Source organism: Lepus europaeus, chromosome 2 (genome assembly GCF_033115175.1).
Source record: "Lepus europaeus isolate LE1 chromosome 2, mLepTim1.pri, whole genome shotgun sequence".
In the NCBI taxonomy this organism is placed as follows: Eukaryota; Metazoa; Chordata; class Mammalia; order Lagomorpha; family Leporidae; genus Lepus; species Lepus europaeus.
This window is the reverse complement of record NC_084828.1, coordinates 60,910,376-60,934,449: the sequence shown is the minus strand read 5'-3', so window position 1 is coordinate 60,934,449 and position 24,074 is coordinate 60,910,376. Positions and strand designations below refer to the sequence as shown.

At 39.1% G+C, this 24,074-nt stretch overlaps 1 protein-coding gene across 4 annotated transcripts in view; it reads left to right on the top strand.

Moving 5' to 3' along the window:
* Positions 1-1,884: 1,884 nt before the first annotated feature.
* CBLB (Cbl proto-oncogene B) overlaps positions 1,885-24,074 on the top strand; it is a 238,091-nt gene continuing 215,901 nt past the window's right edge. The window contains exons 1-3 of one of the 4 annotated variants that reach the window (XM_062207509.1): positions 1,885-1,987; positions 3,282-3,463; positions 18,818-19,068. In XM_062207509.1, the coding sequence (XP_062063493.1) occupies positions 3,296-3,463; positions 18,818-19,068 (419 nt within the window). In that variant the 5' untranslated portion in view covers positions 1,885-1,987; positions 3,282-3,295. Of the gene's footprint in view, positions 1,988-2,268; positions 2,289-2,813; positions 2,897-3,281; positions 3,464-18,817; positions 19,069-24,074 lie in introns of those variants that run through there. The other 3 variants (XM_062207500.1, XM_062207492.1, XM_062207483.1) reach the window with 3 other exon arrangements.

Below are 24,074 nucleotides of genomic sequence, written 5' to 3'. Positions count from 1 at the left end.
AAGCTTGAATGTATTTGTATATATATAAATATACCACACATAGATATCTAACATACATAATCACATATAACCATATACCAAAAAACTTGTAATTTGTTTCATCTAGATCTGCTTAATACCATAGGCAATACCATTTGCTTATTAAATATCTTTCAGTTACAAAAGAGAGATGTACATGCTATAACATGCATTTTACTTATTCTACATTTTTCCATGTTATAATGTCCCCTTAAACCACTAATTAATAACATGATGAAAAATCTTCTATACATAATTTCTATATGTTTTGGAATTATTTTGCATGTTCCCCCCAAAAGATATTTTCTCTTTTGTATTCTTCCTTTGGTAAATATGGCTACTATTGCCATGAGCAGGAAGATATGGGTGGATGGAGGAGGTATGGAGAAGCCTGCTGTTTTGTAGATAAACACAATGTGAAAACATGGAACTAAAATCATCAGCCTAGAAATAATGACAAGTAAACAAAATTACTTCCTGAGCCACATTTTACCACCCTGTATATTTTGTCTGTTTTCATCAAATGGAAATCTTAACCATCTGATTATAGGAGTGGATCATGTTCATTAGAACCCAGGGTCCTTCAGAACACTATTCATTGAAATGGTTATTTGCTAGAGTGTGGTTGGAATCCTTGAGAAGTATTTTATCAGGTTAACTGGTTAGAAAGAAGATTAGAAATACATTTTTTAAAACGCTACAAAACATCACAACAATCTGAGAAGCGAAAGATGCAAAGTGTATTCAGCATTATCAACTTCAGTGGAAAGTTGCTAAGTACAAAAATTCAGAACAATTGTTAGATTTGTGGTAGGCTTGAAGTAAATAGAGAGAAATGCAAGTGTTGGTTTAATCTATGGTCTTGTTGAATGAAGGGTCCCTGCACGACAACTTTTTCCATTTAAGATTAGCCACATATGAGCCTTTTTGAGGGAATGAATAATGGGGACACAGAAAAAGATCAACATTGCTGGGAGAGAATGGCAGATACAATAAGGTTGCTTTTTGAACACGGAGAGAAGTCCATGTAGACTGAAGGTGACTCAGACAAAATACAAAAGCAAGGAAGAAAATATCAGCAATCCCCAACAACTGGGACTTCAACTTCCCTTGGCAGTCTATTTGATAGCATTGTCACCCATTTCCATCAGCCTGTTAGATCTGCAATCCTTCTAGAACTTAACAGTACAGGGGAAGCACTCAGGTATTTAGGAAGTTTTCCTTGGCAATGAGGCGTTGCCTTTAGCTTACTCTAGGTTTACACTTCTCTTTGAAGCTTGGTGATTGCAACTCTTTTTTGACAGCCAACAAAAAGCAACGTCTTAGACCTGTTTGGCCGCTATCCTGGGTTTGGCAGCCCTAGGGAGATGAATTTCTCCAGCCTCAGACCCGCCCAGAGCAGGGAAGCAGCACCCTCCCAGCCTCTACTCTGTTGCTATGAAACAAAAGACGGGGAAGGTGAGCGAAGCAGGAAGTCCCGCCTCGTAGCCCCAGTCAGCTCGGGCTCCCGCTCCCTCTGCTCACGCCCACCTGCCCACCCCTTATTGGTTAGCTCCCTGGTGCCCGGCGTAGTTTCCTTCATTTCCTTTCCCTTTCCCACTTTCGTTCCCTGGGGAGTGCAGGCCGATTTCTCTGAGCCCCCTTCTATGTGGGACGCGCAGCGAGCGGGCCTTCCTTTGGGGCCATTGTGTACTGTGGAGGACGTGGACGGGGTGGGAGCGCGAGGAGGGCGGGCACCTCCCGCCCATTGGCCTCGTCCGCTGTCGGGCAGTGCGCGAGCGCGCGAGATTGGCGGGCCGGCAGGGCGACCCCGCCCCCGGGCCCGCCCCTCGCCTGGGTCTCTGTGTGTATGCTCCAGGGGTGGGGTGTCCAGCGAGTGGTCTCCTCCTCCGGCTAGTGCTGCGGCGGCGTCCCGGGGCCTCCCGAGAGTCGGGCGGGCGGGGAGAGCGGGTGTGGATTTGTCTGGACGGTAATTGTCGCGTTCCCACGTCTCGGTGGCTGGTGCTGCGGGCCGCTGCTTCCTCGGGAGCGTGCTGTGACGGCGGTCCCACACTCCTCGCCCAGGCCCCCGGGCTGCGTGCGTGTGAGAGTGGGGCGCGCGCACACGCGTGTCCGGACGGCCACGGCGCCCAGAGGCAAGGAGCCGGTGGGGCGCCGGGGGCTCGACGCTTCTTTCCGGCCGGGGCCCCCGGGGGCAGCCAGGCGCGGGCCACGGAGGGACAGGGGACAGCCCCGGCTTCCAGCTGCTGTTACCGCCGCCCGAAGTGGGGGTATTTAAAGACCGGGACCCGGGGCGGGCCGCGGGGAGGAAGGCGAGGGAGGGCAGCCGTCGCGCGGCTGGGGAGTGAGACGGTCTCCGGGCGCCGAGCTCCCCGCGGCGCAGCGCCGAGCGCCGGAGCCGGGGCCGCGAGGGGACACTTTGTCCTCGCTGTGTCGCCGGCCTCCCCCAGCCTGGAGCGAGCGGCGGGGACCGGGGCCGGGGCCGGGGCAGGAGCAGGGGCAGGGAGGGGGCAGGCGTCCTGAAACAAAGCTTTGGCTCGCCCCCCGGCCGCCGTGGGTGAGAATCCCGGCGCGGGGCGAAGTGAACTCTGCTTTCGCGGCGCTCTCGTCAGTTTTCCCACCCTCTCTTTTCGAACAGGGCTGTTCGTTGGCTCCTTTGGCTTCTCTGGGGGTAACTACTTAACGGTGTTTGTTTCCAGAGCAGTGCATTCCCGTGTCCGTCCTGGGTGGTTTTAGTGGGGGAAATCCAAGCCCTGTGCCTTTGTTGATCACCAACGTGTCCCTTTCGTTTGCTAGTGGAAGATAATCTTTACGTTTATATAACTTGGCGAGCCCCGGCTGAATGAGAAGTGAGGCTTCTCCAGTGAGGCTCCCAGAGGTACTGAAAGTTACCCTTGCTCCAGTACTTTGAGTTAGGATGAAGCCAGGACGGGGGAGCGCACTGTGTTAGGATCTGGTTAGAGGAGCTCTATTTGAAGTTGTCTTTTTGTTAGAAGTTGGGTAGAAGTTAAGCCTGGATGCATCTTTAACTCTCAGCGTTCTGAAGGTAGATGTAGCATCGCCGCTCCTAGGTTTGTTGTATGTGGAGATGGAGAGTGTGAATTTACACACTTAACTGAAACGTTGAGTCCGGGACCCTTGGTTTTGTTCTCATTGTTGGAGGGGGGGATGTGGTAGGTGCAAGTTAGCCTGTTCAGTTTTCTGTTGGGCCAATATTTTAGTACCCAACTAACTTTTCTCCTTTTAAATCTGCTCTTTCAAAGGACTAAGATTCCAGATGGCAACTTCTATGAATGGCAGGAACCCTGGCGGTCGAGGAGGAAACCCCCGGAAAGGTCGAATTTTGGGCATTATCGATGCGATTCAGGATGCAGTGGGACCCCCTAAGCAAGCGGCGGCAGATCGCAGGACTGTGGAGAAAACTTGGAAGCTCATGGACAAAGTGGTGAGTTCTGTGTCACTGTGCCAGCCCGCTTCACCCTGGATGCCGTTACTCCAAATTTATGCGTAGTCTTAATTAAGAACTATTGATCAGGCAGCAGTCTGTGAATTCGTGTTGACTGTGTTTCTTATTTCCACTCTGTGTTTTGAGAAGTTGGATTCAGTGTAGAGACTTTTTTTTTGTCCAACTTTTCAAGGTTGAGAGTTCTTCTATGTGACTCAGATATGCAGCGTTTTCGCCATTGGCTGCTTTTTCTGCGTGTATGACCCTAGTGGAGTTTGGAAGTATTTGTTCTGGCTTATGTGAGGTTGTGTTGCTCTTAGATAACAAAAAAGGACAAGCAAATAACTTAAGTCTCTAATAGACCACTCAAGACAGCCACATGTGTTATGCGGAAGCTGATTTACTGGGGGAAGAACCAGATTCATCCTTTAGTAAGCAAACAGTATTTGAGAGTTTCCATCTTCATCTGGGAGAGTTCATCTTCATTAAGAAACTTTATTGTTAATGGAAGAGTTACAGTTTCTTTCATATACTATTCCATTTTGAAACAGGAAACCTTTTTGATTGCACATTGTTTGTTGTGAAAGGAAAATTTATATTGGGGGTAGTGGAGCTGAGAATATCAGAAGCTTCTGTGGTTTCTGCATGTTGCTTTCAAATGAACTCTCATTTCACCAGAAGAAATCAAGCTGGTTGCCAGTACTCAGGGAAGGCCAGTTAGAAATGGAGCCCGAGTGCCTTCCAGGAATCTACTGTAAAACTGTAGCTGTCAGAAACAAGGAGGATTATGAAATAAATGTGATGAAGATGTAGCTTGCTGCTTTGCAACAATTACTAGTTCTTGCTTTTAAAGCAGAGGCACTGTCTCCTATATATTGGTAAATCTGAAGCATTTATGGCTTTATGCTTTAGATATTTAGGGCTAATTATACATTTAGTCGAGGCAGAGTTTTTGGTGCTTTTATGATTATATAAAAGCAGTTTTTGAAAAATATTCTTTTGTCAAGGATATGTCAGAGCCTGGAGAAAGCACATGGTAGCATTTCCCTTTGCTTTGGTTTGTGGCTCTGTGCGAAGAATACAGGAGGGTGACAAGGCTTATTTTCCTTTCCTCTATCCTTGTGGGAAGAGCAGATAGATGAATGATGGGCCTGACAGTCTATGGCCAACGGTGTTAACAGCAGAGCCAGAATGATCCTGCCAGATAAATACCCTTAGTTTTCGGCCTCAGTGTGACCTATTTAAGCTTCTGCCAATGTATTCAAATTGTTACATTAAAGTGCTGCAGACAGAGTGATGTCATAGTGGCAGAACATTGTGACTGCTGCTTGGGGGTCAAGTTCTGAGTTTACCACTGGATTCTTCAGAGTGAAAACTATGCAGTTGGAAAAAGTGGTTATGTTTGGCAGGCACAATACTAGCTGTCTTTGCTTTTCTACAGAGTAGACATTTGAAGGCCACTCTCATTGCTTAAATCTTTAGTTGCAGGTAAGAGAAGGGATTCAAGATTCTCTCTAACTTATCTCATATGTAGTTGGTCAACAAATGAATCAGATTCTACAAGGAGATGCTCCTCTCTTCCTACTCCCACTCTTTGAGTGGTCAAAATTTATGTATTTGTGATTGAGGGTTAGAACATCAAATCAAAAAGTTTTATATAGGGAAGTGGTGAGTGATGGTTATGATAAATGCATTATTTTTGAAACATTAAAAAGTTTTTAATTTTGGTTTATGATTTGTTATGAACCAAACTTTTACCAACTTCATTATTTCACCATGAGTTAGGGTAAAAAGGATGGTTATCTGATGGTTAAACATCTGCCATTATTTATCTTATTAACCCTGTTGTGGGTTTGGGTTTAACCTTTCTGAGAAACTTGACTCACAAAGAAATCTGTTATCCAGAGTCTCTACTTCGTGGGATGAGAGTGTGGGTGTTGGCAAAAGTGTTGCTGTGGTGCTCCCTGTTTGTCTACATTATTTGTCAAGTAATAAAAATGATTATGTCAGTTTGTGAATGCAACTGTGGGCTTTGTGGAGAAAAATCACATGATTATTATAAGAGAGTTCAACGTATTTGTTTCTCCATCACATAGTAATGGAAAGGCGTTGGTAATAACTAGTTGACAGGATGGAGTTTCACTGAGGCGTCCCTCAGTGTTTATCTTTTCTTATTTGTCAGTGGTGAAGGAAGCAGTTCACAATAACATTCTCCTGATGATTACATCACAAACTTTATTATTAGTCCAAAAGATAATCCCTTGATACATTCCCTGTTTTTGAAAATACTGCAATGATTGAGTTTATGTTATGAATAATAGAAAATAACAACTTCCAAGTACAGTTGCTAAGGAAAAGGCAGGGTAAAGTATATAGTGAGCATAGTTTTCTTTTGAAGCCTTTTTACAAAATAGGTCCTCATAATGTGAAAATAAGCTTCAATTCACCATGTCCTAGCTACCTACAAGGTAAAGTAAATTATTTTGCAGTAGATAATGAAGCAATTTTAGACTATGAGGGAAATATCTAGTATGTCTGTAGTTTCACCACACATGGCCTCAAGGATTTAAAATGATCTGCTGAGATTCCAGTTCCAACTAATTGCTCTGTTTGCAGAGAGCAGGATTGTTCTGCAATGTCACTGAGTTCTGTACTTTATAAGATGTAGTGTGTTTTGTACAGAGTTAGCATAGTGCAGGTACTGAGAAATGGAATAGTAGCATATCCTTAGGCATTCCATTAAGACGCATTTTTTGTACTAAGCTCTTGTGTCAAAGTCAGTAGCTGCCCAAAGTATTTGATACAGTGACAGAACTATGACGTGCTTGGTTCAGATACAGCTGAAATGAAATGAATATGTTTCAAAGCTGTTACAAGAGACAGGGTTTCTGAAAATCTTAATACATTTACTGAGGGCCTACTGTGTTCCTAAGTGCTTGATCCTGAGGATGCAAAAGTAGAAATGAGGTAACACTGCCATTGACCTGTCAGGGAGCTCAGAGAGCAGCATCAGAGCCAGGCATATAGAGAAGTAGTTGCCATATAGTACGGAAAGGGCCATAACACAGACCCAAACTACAACAGGAGCAAAGTAGAGACCATGCACCTTGTTGTTCTGGCCACTGTTCAGATAGTTTTCTTGGTGAATTTGGCTGGCCATTGCCTTTCAGGAACAGCCTTCTCACATTGTTGGAAATGCTGAGGTGAGGGTAAGGAAATGACTGCTAATCAGTATGGTCGGAATGATAATTTATTAATGTGAGGTTCCTGAGTGTGGTTTTCACAAGAGTCTTAGCCAGGTGATGGAAAATAGAAGAAACAATTTTCCATCTACTAGATGCTAAATGTACTGAGTATACATGGATGCTTAGGACATTAGAAAATAATTAATTGATGCTAAAGAGCAAGCAGGTTGAGTACCTGCCTACGTTTTTGTCTTGCTGTCCCTGTCATGTATTTGAACTTACATTACTGAAAGAGTTTTAAAAGCATTTAAAAAGGGCTGATGCCAAATAACCGTTTCCTGCCTTTTACCTAAAGTACATTCAGTACATTTGTCAAGCTTGAAATATAATTCATTCTCTGTCTTTATAATGCCATTGTGACCATAATGTAGTTTAAGGTTTCTCAATTGAAAAAAACTTGGATTATATACAAATATTGAAAAGAGAATAAGAAAATTGAATACCTCATGTCTCTGAAAAAATCCTGTATGGAGTAAAACTTAGATTTTGAGTACCAGTTGCTCATATTTGTTGGTTTTGAGAATCTCACCTTCTGAAGCCCTTGAACCAAGAGTGTAATTTATTTGAATTATTCTTTTTCACATGTTTTCTTTTCCTAGTTGAAATTGTTGTTATTAAACAGAATCATAGGCACTAATAGAGTTGGAAAAGCAATAATACTACCTTAAAAGATGTCTGGACAATTTTGTTTAGTGCTGAGTTAGATTTTGAATTTTTGTTGAAATAAATGAAATATACAGAAGTTTGCTACTTGTGACTTCTAGGAAAAGTTTTTGATAAAATAAAATATTTAAAGGAATCCTACAGAGTTACTTTCATGAATCCCTGTGATATAAGGCATACATACAAGAGTGCTCATGAAAGTTCATGGAAAATGGAATTAGAAGGTAAGTTTAAGGTGCAAAAATTGAAATCCATTTGTATGGGGGAAGCTTCAGAAAGTTAATGAAAATGTATATTAGGAAAAAAAAAAACTATCCATAGATTTCATTTTATTTTGTTCCAAAATAAATGTGTCTTTTAATTCCATTTACCATGAACCTTTGGAAGTTCACTTGTACAATGGGAGCCTTCATGAGTAATCTTTTAAGTCTTACACGATTTTAACTATTCAGATTTGGAATCAGCTTCTTTTAAAAATTTCTTTACATGTTATCTGTTGACTTCATCATTCACTATTGAATGCCAACTATGGAAAGGCATATTTATAGCTAACCATGCCACATGGTAGAATATAATAAATGCTGTAACTTGGTATAAATAAAGTGGCATAACAAAGTACATGGCTGAGGTGAATTTTGCTTGCTGGTAGTGAAAAGCTGCTATAGAGTGAAGCATGGGGAGGTGCAATCAGGTTGTTTATAAAAGGAGTTTAGACTCTAGGGATGTGGAGGGCATGTTAGGGTGAAGAAATAATGGGAGACTGTTGAGTGAGAGCAGGTTGAGTGAGAGAAGGTTAGAGGAAGATGATAGAGGCATTGACTTCTCTGTCAAGGAATTTGGACTAAATATATTTGGTGGGCAGATAAACATAGAAGGCTTTTGAATGGGGAAAGGAAAGAGCAAGGCTGTGCTTTGATATATTCCTCTCCTGAGTTTTGAAGGTTGAATTAAGAGCAAATAAACGTAAAAGCAGAAATACTGGAGAAGAGGAATTAAAATCATTTGGAAGAGAAATAAGGAAGGGATGGCCTGATTGTTTACAGTAGGTAGGAAGTGTTGGTTTTAGTGGGGGAGGCATTTTGTAGGTAAACTCTACAGGTCTTGGTGACCCTTCAGAGTTAGAGGATGAAGGAGAAGGTGAAGTGAAAGTGACCTTGAGGTTTTCAGCCTGAATGACTCAGAAGGCAGTGATGCCCTTAATGAGATAGGGAACATAGGAGGGAAAAGAGGAAGCTTGGTGTTTGTATATGATGTTTGTTTTTGAACATGCTGACTTCAACAAGCTAGCGTGAAATTCATTTTGAGGTCAGAAAATTGAGTATAGAGTTCAAGAGAGAATTGGAAAGGTATGAGTTTGGTAGATGTGTTCATAGAGGTAGCAACTCAAGCCATAGGACTGCAAGAGATTTCTATCTTAGAGAAGAAGTAAGAGAAAACAGTTAGCAGATTGAATTTTGGGATGTGTAGGGAATATAATTAGATGATAGGAAAGGTTACAGAATCCTACCAAGAACAATCAATCATATGTGAGGTGGAAAAAGAATTAGAGAATACTGATTTTCTGGTTAGAAGGCAGCTTTAAAAAAATTAGTTTCAAGTTCTGGTAGAACTAAGTCCAGAGGGAGAAAACCAAATGAGGTGGAAATTTAAGAAGTTATTGAATATAATAATTCGAGGCAGAGTGAGGGAGAAAGAAATCTTCCATCTGCTAATTCACTGGCTAGGGCTAGGCCAGACTGAAGTCAGGAGCCAGGAACTCCACCTGTATCTCCCATGTGGGTGGCAGGGACCCAAGTATTTTGAGCCACCCACGTATTCTGTTGCCTCCAAGAGTACACATTAGCAGGGAGCTGGAATTAGGAGCAAATCTGGGACTTGGACCCAGACAATCCTAAATGGGAAGTGAGCATCCCAAATGATGTCTTCACCTTTTGGTCAAACCCCTACCCCCAGAGGCCATTCTTGTTCTTTGCAGAGTAGTTTCACTTTGTGATGGGCCTAGAATAAAATTAGTATGCCAATTTTTGAACGACCATTTTAGAACTTTAACAGCTAATAGAAAGGAGGAAAATTCTGATAATTTGAGGGTTTAAAGAGAATTGAAAGAACTGTATGTGTATTTGTGCATGCAAGCACATTGTGTGAGACTGATGAGAAGGAATGTAAGTAACTGAAGGAGTGACATTCTAGATTAAAATGTGGGAGCAGAAGGATAGGAACAAGTGAAGGGTTGTTCACGGTAGATAAATGGATCTTCAGCAAAGACAAGAAGGAAGTGAGAGAATGTATGGAGAAGTTTTGAGAGAGGTTGTAAATTTTTATGTTTAATTTTTGGGAAGTGATTTATGATATCATATTTGTCATCTTTAAGCCATGTTTAAAAAGATGTTTATTTTATTTATTTTCCTCTATTTGAAAGTTTGAGGGCGGTGGGAGGAGAGAGAGAGAAGGAGTGAGAGAGTGATATCTTCCACCCCTTAATTATTCCCTAAAAGCCTGCAGCAACTGGAGCTGGGCCACACAGAAACCAGACCATGTTTCAAAATTTTTTTTTGTGGAACAAACAATGTATATTTTAGTCAGTCTTCTAGCAGTTAAGTGGGTAAACAAGTAAAAAAATTGAAATGGAAATCAGTTCTCATCTTTTATAAGAATATTTAAATACATCCTTGCCTTAAATGATGGTACAGTGTTACTTTTGTCTGCTGTGCTTAAGCATATATTTAAGGTTTGTCTTTAAAAAATGTATTTGTAGGTTGCTGGGTTATTTTTCCCCCTAGTAACAAAAGCAGCTTATTGAGAATATCCAACTACATTTTATATAGCCTTATAATAATATTGACCTCATTAATTAATATTAACCTTATTTGTACTATCTTACTATAGTAATGAAAAAGTAGTTATTAATATTTTACCCATTAAAATATTGGATGATTTTATGCCTCTGTCTTTTCCTGAGAGTCTCTTGGGGTTGGAGGAAGTATCAGGTTCTGTGTCAGCTGAAAAGGATACTGATTTGGGCTTAGCTTTTTTTCTTGCTTTTCTGTACAGAACAATCCAGACTTTTAAGAAGTTTCTGAGCTAAAAGAACTTTTAAAAAATCATGATCCCCAGCCAAGTGGCTGGTCTGATTCTCACTTCTTTGCAAAATCTATGGGGATTTTTCCTTGTTGTGATGGAATATAAAATATGGAAGGAGAAAAAATACTAAAAGTAAGTGAGTGCTGACTGTGTACTTGGCAGTGTGCTGAGCATTCTGCCTTCTTCTAAGAATTATGATAACCTAATGAGGTGTTCAGAAGGAGAAACCTGCCCAGTTTTGATTTGCTTGATTTGCTTCATTCTGGTGTCTGTGTTCATGATATGAAGAGATTCTAGTACACTGCTCCATAGAATAATATGCTGCTTCCCTCTTCCATAGGAAATAAATCAAGAGGATATTTCACTTGTATATTTGGTACTGTCAAAATCTCATCCCAATTTTGTACCCACTTTTAGGTAGGTTTATTCAGTGAAGATTTAGATATACATTGGTAATATATGTATTCTGAGAGATTCTTCCTTACTCTGATCCTCTTCTCTTCCTGTTCGTGCTTTTTTTTTTTTTTTTTTTTTTTTATTGCACATCCACTATTTGGAGAGTCCTGTGTTAGGTATTGGAGATAGAGCAGTGAGGAAGATACATACAGTCTTCACCTTGAAGGAAGTTCCATTCTCGTTTGGAAGACAGATAGTGAACAGATGAATGCACAGCTGATGTTTTAACTACAACTAGTTGATTTATGTGTTGTCCTTACATCAGTCTTCTGAGCAAACTGCCATTTAAGACCAAAGGAATTGACTGCTCTATTCAAACTCTATTATAATTAATGTATTAGACTCATAACCAGTTTTATATATGCTTTGTTTTGACCAATTTATATGGTGTTCTATTTTTTTACATTGTATATTTTCATACTCATATATTCAATGATTTGCTGAATTGAAATGGAATGAACCCAAGTAAGTCTTACATGATTTTTACTATAAGGATACACTTTTTGTAACTGCTATAAGAAATATATTATAACATTCATAAGAAGACTGGGATTTCCATACTGTCCTTTAAAATGAGATACTTCATTTTGACAGTACATGACTTGATTCATTTAACTGAATGCTCCATGAAGTGAGTTGTGCTTTAGAATGAAAATCTTTTATAGTATAGACACACTTCCTTACTGTTGAAATTCCCATTAGCTTTGCTAGAATTTCTTTCATATATTTAAAGAACTGATTTGGACCTTATTTGCAAGGAATATGTTAGCTGATCTACCACTTCTTTAGTACATCTTGCCTGGAATTTTTAATTAAGTTACAGTCAGAAATCTCTATAAATGCAAGGCTGTTCCAAGAATAATTAGTAGCTTTGGAAATTTTTATAGCAGTAGTAAATTATATATATACATATATTTATGTATGTGAATATATATTAAAATATGCATACTATGCACATATTAAATATTTTAAAGAATATGAATGAAATAATGCAGAATGCATGTACACAGAGTCTCCATAAACATCTTTACACACATTTAAACAAATACAAGAGACTGTTATGTACTGGTGTAGTGAATATGTAAGTCCAGACATCAGGGTTCTCAGCAGTAATCTTAGCTAGGTGCCATTTCTGTGTTTTAGTATTGGTGTGTCAAAATGAGGAAATTAATCTCGGTGATTTCCGTGGTCCTTTTTAGGACTGTAAAATCCTTTAGGTCAATAACTATAATGGAGTTTTCAGTGTAATTCAAATATAAATATTTTCCTTTTAGTTCAAAAGATAACAATGATATTCCTAATGAAAAAAAATTATATATATATATATATATATATATATATATATATTAGTGCCCTAAAATGCCATAGTTGTATTATAAGACTGTAAAAATTTTTCCTTCCGAAAACTGTTTGGTGTTGGGACCAACTTTAATTCTAGGAAACAACTTAGGTATTTCCAGAAGAGGTATAAGTCACTTGAAATAAACTTGAACCTTTGGGTGAACTTGAGTTTTGTCCTTGATATTCTGTTTTTAGAAAAGCAATTTTTCTTTGTGACTTTTGTAGTTCCTTGTACATAGCAGACATTCAATAAATATTTATTGGATGGAATTGAATTTGATCTGCTTAGAAGTTATAGTACTGGTACAGGGATATTCATTTTTAGTAGGAGCTGTCATAAATCACAGGATTTAATAGTAATCCAACTGATGAACTGTGCACACTCAACAACTACAGTAATTTAGTATTCTAAGTCATACTTTCCCAAGTGCAAGTTTAGAAAACAATGTAGTCTATACAGCTTTGATGGAAGGTCTCCCCTCTATTTCTGGTTCCCCCATTCATCCACAGCCTTCCTGTGAGTTTTCCTTTTAGAATAACTGCATGTACATCCCTCTCAATGTGTTTTGCTCTTTGGTGCCTCTGAAGTCTACATCTCTCTCTGCCTGGAATATTCCTTTTGATAAATATAGCTATGTTTTTCTTCATACTCTCGTGGATATGAATGAGGTGCTGCTTTTTTCCTGTATCATTTTGTACTTTGCTCCATCACAACCTTAAATCCTCCTGTAATTCTTTCATAGCCACCCATCTTTCCCCTACACAACTCCCTGAGGGAGGGACTGTGATTTATTCTTTACGTCTTCCCTAAGGTGTGAAACAGTGAGGCATAAACATTTGTTGAATTAACAAATGGATCTTGGAGTTCATGTAACTTGGATACTTGTAACAAATGAATCTTGGCGTTCATGGAATAAAATAAAAGATATGAATGAGTTTAGAAGGGATCATTCACTGTGCTTAATTCTAATTAAATTGTGATGCAGTTGGAAAGAGGATCAGCCTGCGATTGAGAAGATGCAGGCTCTTGCATTGGATTAATGCTTTTTTAATAGTCCCTTAATCTTGTAGTTCTTAGTTTCTTTATCTGAAAGTGAATGGATTGGATGGGATCTTTACTAAGATCCCTTAGAGCAAGAATTATTTCGCTTGTAAGTTAATTATAGAGAACTAGGTCTCTGTTGCCAGACTCCTTAAGGCACGAAGTGTGGTCCAATCATCTATAATTTTCTAGCACTGAGCTTAGTACCTGGCATGTAGTAGTTATTGAAATCATTTTACCCAGTGCAGCAATGCATTTCTATGTGGAATTATAATCTAACATAAAACAAATGAGAAGTAGAAGATAGTGAATTAGGGGCCAGGATTGTGGTACAGTGGGTTAAGCTGCCACCTTTGATGCCCACATCCTCAATAGGCACTGGTTTGAGTCCTTGCTGCTCTACTTCTGATCCATCTCCCTGCTAAAGCACCTTGGAAGGTAGCAGAAGATGGTCCAAGTACTTATGCCCCTGCCACCTACATGGGAGACCCAGGCTCCTGGCTTTTGCCTAGTCCAGCCACCCATTACAGACATTTGGGGAGTGAACCAGTGGATAGAAGATTTCTCTTTCTCCCTTGCTCTTTCTTTGTAACTTTGCCTTTCAAACAAAATAAAAATTAATCTTAGAAAAAGACAATAATGATTTACATGTCTGTAAAATGTAAAAGTACTTTATGAAAGCACGGTTATTAGAAATGTATGAAAAAAATACTTGAGAATTTTTTAAAAAAATGTTTATCAGTTCAATTATTCACCAGCAGAGGAAATGATTTTGAAGTTGCTTGGTCCCCTAACAACAAGTTAATAATTAATCAATCTGTGATGTGTCTTACCAGCTTTTATGTTGCTGAAATTAAATTGTAAGTATTGTAGGATATTGGTGGAAGTGTCCTTGAAATTTCTTTGTTATTGCAATGGTATCTTTTGGTTTAAAGAATTGAAAAACCATATCCTATTTATTTCAGCCAGGATTTGTTACATCATTGACATCTATAGAACTTAATCAGTCTTCAGGGTAGAATGAGCTTTACTGAGTATAGCAATGTATTGAAGAATAAAAATGAGGAAATGCTGTATCAACCTGTTTATACTTTTTTTTAACCTAGAAACCTTTTATTTAAGGTATACAAACTTCATGCATTTCATTTATACAGATTTAGGAACATAATGTAACTACTTTCATAGGGGTTGATTTTTTAACTTTTATTTAATAAATATAAATTTGCAAAGTACACCTTTGGGATTACAGTGGCTTCCCCCCCATAACCTCCCTCCCACCCGCAACCCTCCAATTTCCTGCTCCCTCTCCCATTCCATTCACATCAAGATTCATTTTCAATTATGTTTATATATAGAAGATAAATTTAGTATATATTAAGTAAAGATTTCAACAGTTTGCACCCACACAGAAACACAAAGTGTTACTGTTTGAGTACTAGTTATAGCATTAGTTCACATTGTACAACACAATAAAGACAGAGATCCTACATGGGGAGTAAGTGCACAGTGACTCCTGTTGTTGATTTAACAATTGACACTCTTGTTTATGGCGTCAGTAAGCACCCTAGGCTCATGTCATGAGTTGCCAAGGCTATGGAAGCCTTTTGAGTTTGCCAACTCTGATCTTATTTAGACAAGGCCGTAGTCAAAGTGGAAGTTCTCTCCTCTCTTCAGAGAAAGGCACCTCCTTCTTTGATGGCCCATTCTTTTCGCTGGGATTTCACAGAGATCTTTCGTTTAGGTGTTTTTTTTTTTTGTTTTTTTGTTTTGTTTTGTTTTGTTTTGTTTTGTTTTGTTTTTTGCCAGAGTGTCTTGGCTTTCCATGCCTGAAATACTCTCATGGGCCTTTTTGGCCAGATCTGAATGCCTTAAAGGCTGATTCTGAGGCCAGAATGCTGTTTAGGATATCTGCCATTCTGTCAGTCTGCTGTGTATCCCGCTTCCCATGTGGGATGGTTCTCTCCTTTTTAATTCTATCAGTTAGTATTAGCAGACACTAGTCTTGTTTATGTGATCCCTTTGACTCTTGACCCTATCCTTATGATCAGTTGTGAACTGAAACTGATCACTTTGACTAGTGAGATGGCATTGGTACATGCCATCTTGAGGCGATTGAATTGGAATCTCCTGGCACATTTCTAACTCTACTGTTTGGGGCAAGTCCGATTGAGCTTGTGCCAAACTGTACATCTCCTCCCTCTCTTATTTCCACTCTTATATTTAACAGGGATCACTTTTCAGTTAAGCACCTAAGAATAATTGTGTGTTAATTAAAGAGTTCAACCAATAGTATTAATAGAACAAAAAAAAAATACTAAAAGGGATAAAGTATTAGGTTGTTCCTTGACAGTCAGGACAAGGGCTGATCAAGTCATTATTTCTCATCGTGTCCATTTCACTTGCACAGGTTTCCTTTTTGGTGCTCAGTTAGTTGTCACCGATCAGGGAGAACATATGATATTTGTCCCTTTGGGACTGGCTTATTTCACTCAGCATGATGTTTTCCAGATTCCTCCATTTTGTTGCAAATGACCAGATTTCATTTTGTTTTACTGCTGTATAGTATTCTATAGAGTACATGTCCCATAATTTCTTTATCCAGTCTACTGTTGATGGGCATTTAGGTTGATTCCAGGTCTTAGCTATTGTGAATTGAGCTGCAGGGATTGATTTTATTTAATAAATGAGATACCATCTTACATTTTCTTTTTTTAAAAAAAGATTTATTTTATTTATTTGAAAGAGTTACAGAGAGAGGTAGAGACAGAGAGAGAGGTCTTCCATCTGATGATCCACTCCCCAAATGGCTGCAATGGCCAGAGCTGTGCCAATCCAAAGCCAGGAGCCAGAAGCTTCTTCTGGATCTCTCCCATGTGGGTGCAGGGGCCAAGGACTTGGGCCATCTTATACTGCTTTCCCAGGCCATAGCAGAGAGCTGGATTGGAAAAGGAGCAGAAGGGACTAGAACCGGAGCCCATGGGATGCCGGCGCTTCAGGCCAGGGCTTTAACCCGATGCGCACACTGCTGGCCCTACCGTCTTGCATTTTCAATAACAATTTTTAGAAGTCAGAATAATACTGTTATATTTAAATTAAGCCCATGCCTTTGGGTTATTAATTGAATATTTGTAGAAGTCAATCATGAAAATCAGATGAGTAATGCAAACTCTGTATAAAACATTCATGTTCATGTATATGTTTTTTCTCAGAGTTAGTCAACCAATCCAACCATTTATTTATTAGTTATATACTGTGTGCTACGCAGTTCTGTTATAAGCACTGTGTGAAAAGAGAAAAGTTATAATAATGTCCTGGGTTAATAATAGAAGTGGATGAATCTGGTGTTGTGGCTCAGAGGGGTAAAGCATGGTCTGCCACATCCTTGATGCAATGGAAGGCAATGGAAGATGCCCTGAGTGATTGGACCCCTGCCACCTGTATGGGCTCTTACCTTCCACCTGGCCCAGCCCTGGCCATTGTGAGCATTTGGCGGAGTGATTTCTTATATATAAATCAGATGAGATCATGAGTTTTTCATTTGTTGTTTTGTTGATTGATTGTGTTTTTCATTCTTGAAATTATGACAGTTCAACTATTTTCTGTGGTCTCTGGTGTTTTCATGAGTATCTAGGGGGAGGATCCAAGTTTTATAGAATTGAAACTCATACAGTTTAGAGGCATCATTCTAAAGATAAAGAATAAATAAATTACAAATATAAAATTAGATATGAAGTGGATTTTCTTTAGAGAGAAAAACAGATTATATTATAAATTTTATAAAGCTAATAAACACACAAATATCAGTGAAATATTCTAAGGTCAATTTTGACAGTATAAATTTTATACTTTAATTATCTCCCATCACCCATATGTGTTTTCAAAGCTGGATCCTATGAGACACATTCAAACTGCCAGATTTGACTTGAAGCTTTAGCACTGTGGGCATTTGAAGTACTTTGTTCTTTCAAAATATTTTGGTTTAAATTAAAAATTGCATATGCCAGGCATTTAAATATACATAAGTAAAATGATTAATACACTCCAATAAGCATATTCATTACGAACCATTAGTTAATTTTTTTGTGTATGTTAAGAACACCTAAATCCAACTGTCTTAGCAGATTTTCAGTATGTAATACCATTATCATTAGCCACAGTCCGCATGCTGTCTAATAGGAGTCCGGACTTAGTAATCCTTCTTCGCTGCAAATTTGTACCCTTTGCCCTTCTTCCTATTTCCTCCTGCTCCCTGCTCCAGTTACCACCATTCTAATCTCCATCTCTGTTTGTTTGACTTCTTGGTTTTAGATCCACGTGTGAGATCATAGAGTATTTTTCTACATGTGCCTGGTATACTTCACTTTTATTGGGACTGCTAACAATAGTTTCACTATTTCCAGAAGTGACTGCATGCCCCGCATTACCTTCCTCTAAGCCTACACTAAATATGTCTTCAATTCAAATTCCCGCTAAGCACACCCCAGTCATGTCCATGGCTACTCCACTGCCAGCCAACAGGAAGCTAAGTGTGATAGGAAGGAAATCATGATGGAAAAAAAAATGTTCACAAAATGTGTTTAAAATATCTTGCTCATGAAAATTTTACAGAAAACAAAGCCAGGATGAGGGCCTTAGAAGAGGCCTGTATATCTGAGGAACCCCAAAGCTTGCACTTGACCAGCCTGTTAGCACATTCGACTTTCTGTGCCCACTATGCATGCTATAGTGTGGTTCCAAGTGATTTCATTTAACAAATTAATGGTAGCATTCCTTATACCCTACTTGAAGGGGTAAAATGAGGTAGGCTTCTTATTTGTGACTAAATCATGAGCTGAGCATGTAGAAGTAAATATGGTATCTAGTTGAGTTGAGTTACTACCTTTTTTTTTTTTTTTTTTTTTTTTTCTGGCAGAAAGTATTTTCAGTTCTGCAGGCAGCCCTGAACGCCCCAGTGGTTGGGTGGCACCTGATGGAATGACTGAACCGTTAGATACCACATGTTTATAGGCATGGAGACAGCATGGTGGGGGTGGTTAAGAGACTTGTTTACTGCTTAATAACTCAGTTATTAGAATTATACTTTTTTGTATTAGTCTCCTGAGGGTTTAGGAAAATACATCAAAATATTAATTAAACACTTTGGAAAAGCTTTAGCTGGGAGTTCAGTGTAATAAATAATGTCTAAATGTGAGACATTGGAACAAACAGAAAAGATCCATTTCCCCATTTTTATTAAAAAAGATGCACTAGAATTCCAGTAAGATAATGTGCAATGGGATGTTGTAGAAGAGAGAATTAGAACTTTAGGGATTTGAAAGTAAGGATGGGATATAGACAGAAATAGGATTTAAGTGTGTTAAGACAAATGTGAATGTTTCCCAGCTCTTTGTAATTTAAGACAATAATTTAAGGTCATCATTTTCATTTTGGAAAATTAAGAAATAAGATACAGTTTTACAAATTCTTCATTTTCTATGACAGAATTATAATTTATACAAATAACTTTACTTTTCTCTTTGTTTTTAGGTGAGACTGTGCCAAAATCCCAAGCTTCAGTTGAAAAATAGCCCACCATATATTCTTGATATTTTACCTGATACATACCAACATTTGCGACTTATATTGAGTAAATATGATGACAACCAGAAACTTGTCCAACTCAGTGAGAATGAATATTTTAAAATCTATATTGACAGTCTAATGAAAAAGTCAAAACGGGCAATAAGGCTGTTTAAAGAAGGCAAGGAGCGGATGTATGAAGAACAGTCACAGGACAGGTGAGGATATTTCCTTTTTCGTTGTTTTTTCCTCAGTGTTTTATACTTAACTTAATGTCGCCATTGTTTTGGCGAGAATGTGATTCAGTTTGTGCATTATTTAATTGTTTTACACATACTTATTGATGGTAGTAGCTAGTTCAGGAAACAGTATTATTTTTTAGATTGACTATTGTTATATCAGCTTTTTTTCCCCTTTAAAGATTTATTTATTTATTTGAAAGGCAGAGTGACAAAGAGTAGGATAAAGACAGAGAAGGAGAGAGAAAGAGCTTCCTTCTGCTGGTTCATTCCCCAAATGGCTGTTACAGCTAGCGCTGGGTCAGGCTGAAGCCAGGAGTCTGGAACTCCATCTGGGTTTTCTGCATGGGTCACAGGGACCCAAGCAGTCGGGCCATCTTCAGCTGCCTTCCAAGGTACATTAGCAGGGAGCTGGATTGGAAGTGGAGTAGCTGGGACTATAACCGGTTCTCATATAGGATTCTGGCATTGCAAGTAGTGGCTTAACTAGCCCCAGATCAGCTTTAAATTCACAGAAAATCACAAAGAAAGTAGAGTTCTGAATTCTCCCTCCCCTTCACAAGAGGTTTCACGTATTCACATCTTGCATTACTTGGTTGTATTTGTTACAGTATAGGAATAGTATTAGTGTATTCTGTAGAGACTGAATCAAATAAGTACATAGATACATGAGTGGGGAGTTTATATCTAAAATTTATCAATATATTAGTGTTAATACATTCTGTTGACTAAAGTCACCATTAGGGCTCAGTCTTTGTGTTGAATGAGTCTATGGTTCAGCATATATCTACCATTACAGTATCATATCAAATAGTTTCACTCTCCTGAAAATGCCCTGGACTCTACCTTTTCATGGACCCCTTCCCAACTCCCCACCTTCTGAATCCCAGACAACTACTGGTTTTTAAAACTAATGGTCTAGTTTTACCTGGATTAATATAATAAGTGGCCTTTTCAGATTAGATTCTTTTTTACTTCACAATATAAATCTAGGGTTCCTCTATGACTTTTGATAGCTTATTTCCCTATATCCCTCTGTAATATCCCATTGTGTGATTATACTACAGATTGTTTTTTCCTCTCAATTACTGAAGAATATCTTAATCTCTAAGCATTTTGTCAGTTCTATATAAAGCTGCCATAAACATTCAGGTGCAAGTTTTGTGTGGACTTAGGCTTTTGTCTCATTGGGGTAAATTCCTAGGACGATGATTGCTGGATTGTGTGATATGCTCATGTTTCGCTTTGTGTGAAGCCCCTAGACTGTCTTCCAAAGGGACTCCATTTTGCATTCCCACCAGTAATAGATGAGGGTTTGTGATGTTCCACATCCACAGTAACATTTGTAGTGGAGACAGTGTCTGCAGGGATGGTAGAGCAGAATAGGAGATATAGTCTAGATCTCCATACTTTGTTAAGTGAGAAACTGGACAAGGGTAGCACAGATTGAAGTATTAGAAACTCAGCCCTTGTTTTAGAACCAGGATTCTTGGTGTAGATTCATTAATGTTGTTTCACTGTTTCAATGTTAAACATCATGCTCTGTCTTAAACCTAATATAGAAAATGATAGTTTTCTGTTTCTGGGCTACTTCTGGCATGCCTAGAGTATTCACTGACAGTGGTCATCTATTTCCAGTTGGAAAACTAGTGTAAGCTGTAATGACATAACATAGTAGTTAAATTGAGTTTTAGTTTAATACACTTCTCTAGATTTTAGTTTTCCCACATATAGGAAAGTCTCTTTAAGAAAACTTTACTTTTTTTTTTTTGGATAGGAAAAACAAGCCAAATTTAGTCTAAGATAGCATAGGTTATATGACAGAAAACTCTGTTATCTAGGTATGTAGACACTCTCAAGTTGTTTATAAATACTGGCTACGTACTCAGAGCATGAAAAACCGTCAAATTCAAACCTAGAACTGCCCTTCCCAATGTAAAGTGGCATAAATATTTATTCTCTGAATTAGTGATAAATCCTAACATACTCCTTGAATTCTAACCAATTAATATAACTCTGAGCTTATCACTTAATGTTCTTGGACCACAGTTTATACATCGTGAGGATGGTGAATCTTCCGGTTGCTGTTTAACTTTACAGCATTAAAACTCTGGAACTCCCAACTGGAATTTGGATTGCTCTAAGTAACCAGAAGTAGGTAGAAAAATATCAAAACAATTGTTTATTCTCGCAGACTTTTTCCAGAATAGCCACAGTTATGGGAAGCCAGGTGTTGATGTTATAACTGTATATTTCACTTTGTAGTTCTGCCACTGATGTAATAAAACTAAGTTTGTTAACAGTTGTCTTTGTAATTCTTACTTAAATTTAGAAGGGCTGAAACTCTTCCCGGTCTAACTAAATCTTTCATTAATTTTTATATTTTAGACTGTAAGGACACTAAAAACGTGTATAACTTCACAATCTAGAGATTTGAGTGCATACTGAATTTTGATTGTATATAATAATATATGATGTGACAAGCTTTACATCTTCCATAGAAAACTAAAATATTTTCTAACTCAGTAGATGTTTTGTAAGTAGCATTTTATTTACTAATTTTGCCTTTTTATGAGGTAGCATTTACTTGGGGACTTCTGTAAGTTTTGGTTGAAAGGTGGATAATCACAGTGAGGCACCTCTATACCTTCTTTGCCATCTTCTCTGTGTTTGTAAGTATCAAAGTACATTTGTTCACTCTCCTAAGTTCAACCTTAAAACAAAATGTATTAAGTTGCATGCTGTTTAGCATATCTCAAATTGGATTTTATTGCCATCCGTGTTCTATTTTAGGGTAATGACTAGCTCTGTTTATGCAGAACTTAAGTCAGAAAAATGTTTGATTGTAATTCCTGAAAAAGTACTGTCCTTGGTGTACCATAATGAGAACCACAGACTTTTTTTTAAAGATTTATTTATTTATTTGAAAGAGTCACACAGAGAGAGAAGAAGAGGGGGAGAGGGGGAGAGGGGGAGAGGGGGAGAGAGAGAGAGAGAGAGAGAGAGAGAGAGAGGTCTTCCATCTGCTGGTTCACTCCCCAATTGACCACAATGGCCAGAGCTGCATCGATCCGAAGTCAGAAGCCAGGAGCTTCCTCCAGGTCTCCCCACGTGGGTGCAGGGGCCCAAGGACTTGGGCCATCTCCCAGGCCATAGCAGAGATCTGGACTGGAAGTGGAGCTGCCGGGTCATGAACCGGTGCCCATAAGGGATGCTGGCACTGTAGGCAGTGGCTTTACCCACTATGCCACAGCACTGGCTCCAAGAACATAAACTTTTGATTTTTTCCCTCTGATAGTAATATATTTGTACACAATACATTTCTAAGTTCCATTAGGATTCCAAATTGAAATTGAGTCTACAGTATACTATTGGCATGGAGCTCTGTGCATTTTGCTCTACAGATATGAAAGAAACTTGTTATAATGTTCTCATGATAGTTATGCAATGGCATATAGTGTTTGGTAAAATGACTCCACTAACCATGTATGACATACTGATTATTGAAAACATTACAAGATCTCCAGTTTTTGGTTTTGCAAATAGGTTGCCAGGGATCTTAGTATTTTTAAGTTAAGAACGAAGGACAGGGGCTGGCGCTGTGGCATAGCAGGTAAAGCTGCCACCTGCAGTGCCAGCATCTCATATGGGTGCCAGTTCAAGTCCCGGCTGCTCTACTTCTGATCCAGCTCTCTGCTGTGGCCTGGGGACGCAGTAGAAGATGACCCAAGTCTTAGGGCCTCTGTACCCACGTGGGAGGCCAGGAGGAAGCTTCTGGCTCCTGGCTTCTGATTGGCTCAGCTCTGGTTGTTGTGGCCATCTTGGGAGCAAACCAGTGGTGGAAGACTCTCTCTCTCTCTTTCTCTGCCTCTGCCTCTTTGTAACTCTGCCTGCCTTCCTTCCTTCCTTCCTTCCTTCCTTCCTTCCTTCCTCTCTATCTTTTTTTGACAGGTAGAGTTAGACAGTGAGAGAGAGAGACAGAGAAAAAGCTCTTCCTTCCATTGGTTCACCCCCCAAATGGCTGCTGTGGCCGGTGCGCTTCGGCCGGTGAGCTTTGTGCGCCAATGCTTCCTCCTGGTCTCCCATGCGGGTGCAGGGCCCAAGCACTTGGACCATCCTCCACTGCCTTCCCAGGCCACAGCAGAGAGCTGGACTGGAAGAGGAGCAACCAGGACAGAATCTGGCGCCCCAACCGGGACTAGAACCCAGGGTGCCAGTGCTGCAGGTGGAGGATTAGCCTAGTGAGCCACGGCACTGGCCAACTCTGCCTTTTATGTAAATAAATAAATCTTAAAAAAAAAAAAAACCACAAAAACAAAAAAAAACCAAAAAACAAAAATGAAGGACAGTGATAGTAGAAGTAGTGATTTGGAATTCATTGACTAACCAGGTTTGTCAATGATTGCCTTCAATGGTTCTGTACTTTATTGAAGAAAATTGTTGGACGAATATATAAGTCAAAATGTTTTTTTCAGGTTCATGCATCTCTGTTGTGTGGAAATAAGCTTCTCTGTGAATTTGTTTTAAATATAAGGGTAAATAAGGATAATTTTAGATATCAATTCTGAGCTGTGTTTTATTTAATTGATCGCTAAAGAATAAAAAGCTTGGACTTGTAAAGGAGTTTTGCATGAATTTAATAAATATAATAAATAGAAAAATAATAAATTATTTTGCTGTATTTTTTAGTTGCTTAGGTCCTGTGTATAAGAAAAGGGGTAGAACTTGCAGTTAGATAAACATATTTGTTACATATAGATACTCAAGGCATAGTGAATGCCCCCTGCTTTGAGAATAGTAGAGGAATGATTTCTGGTAGAGGGAAGGCATGAGTGGGCTGCATGCTTTGCTTGACTGTTAGAGTAAACCTTCTTGTGTCACTTTTCCCACGTTTTTGTCCCCCCGCCCCGCTACAATCCTTATACTAAGTCTGTTGCTTCTCCAGCCTGGGTATCTCAACTGTTCCAAGCTGGCATTTCTGGGAA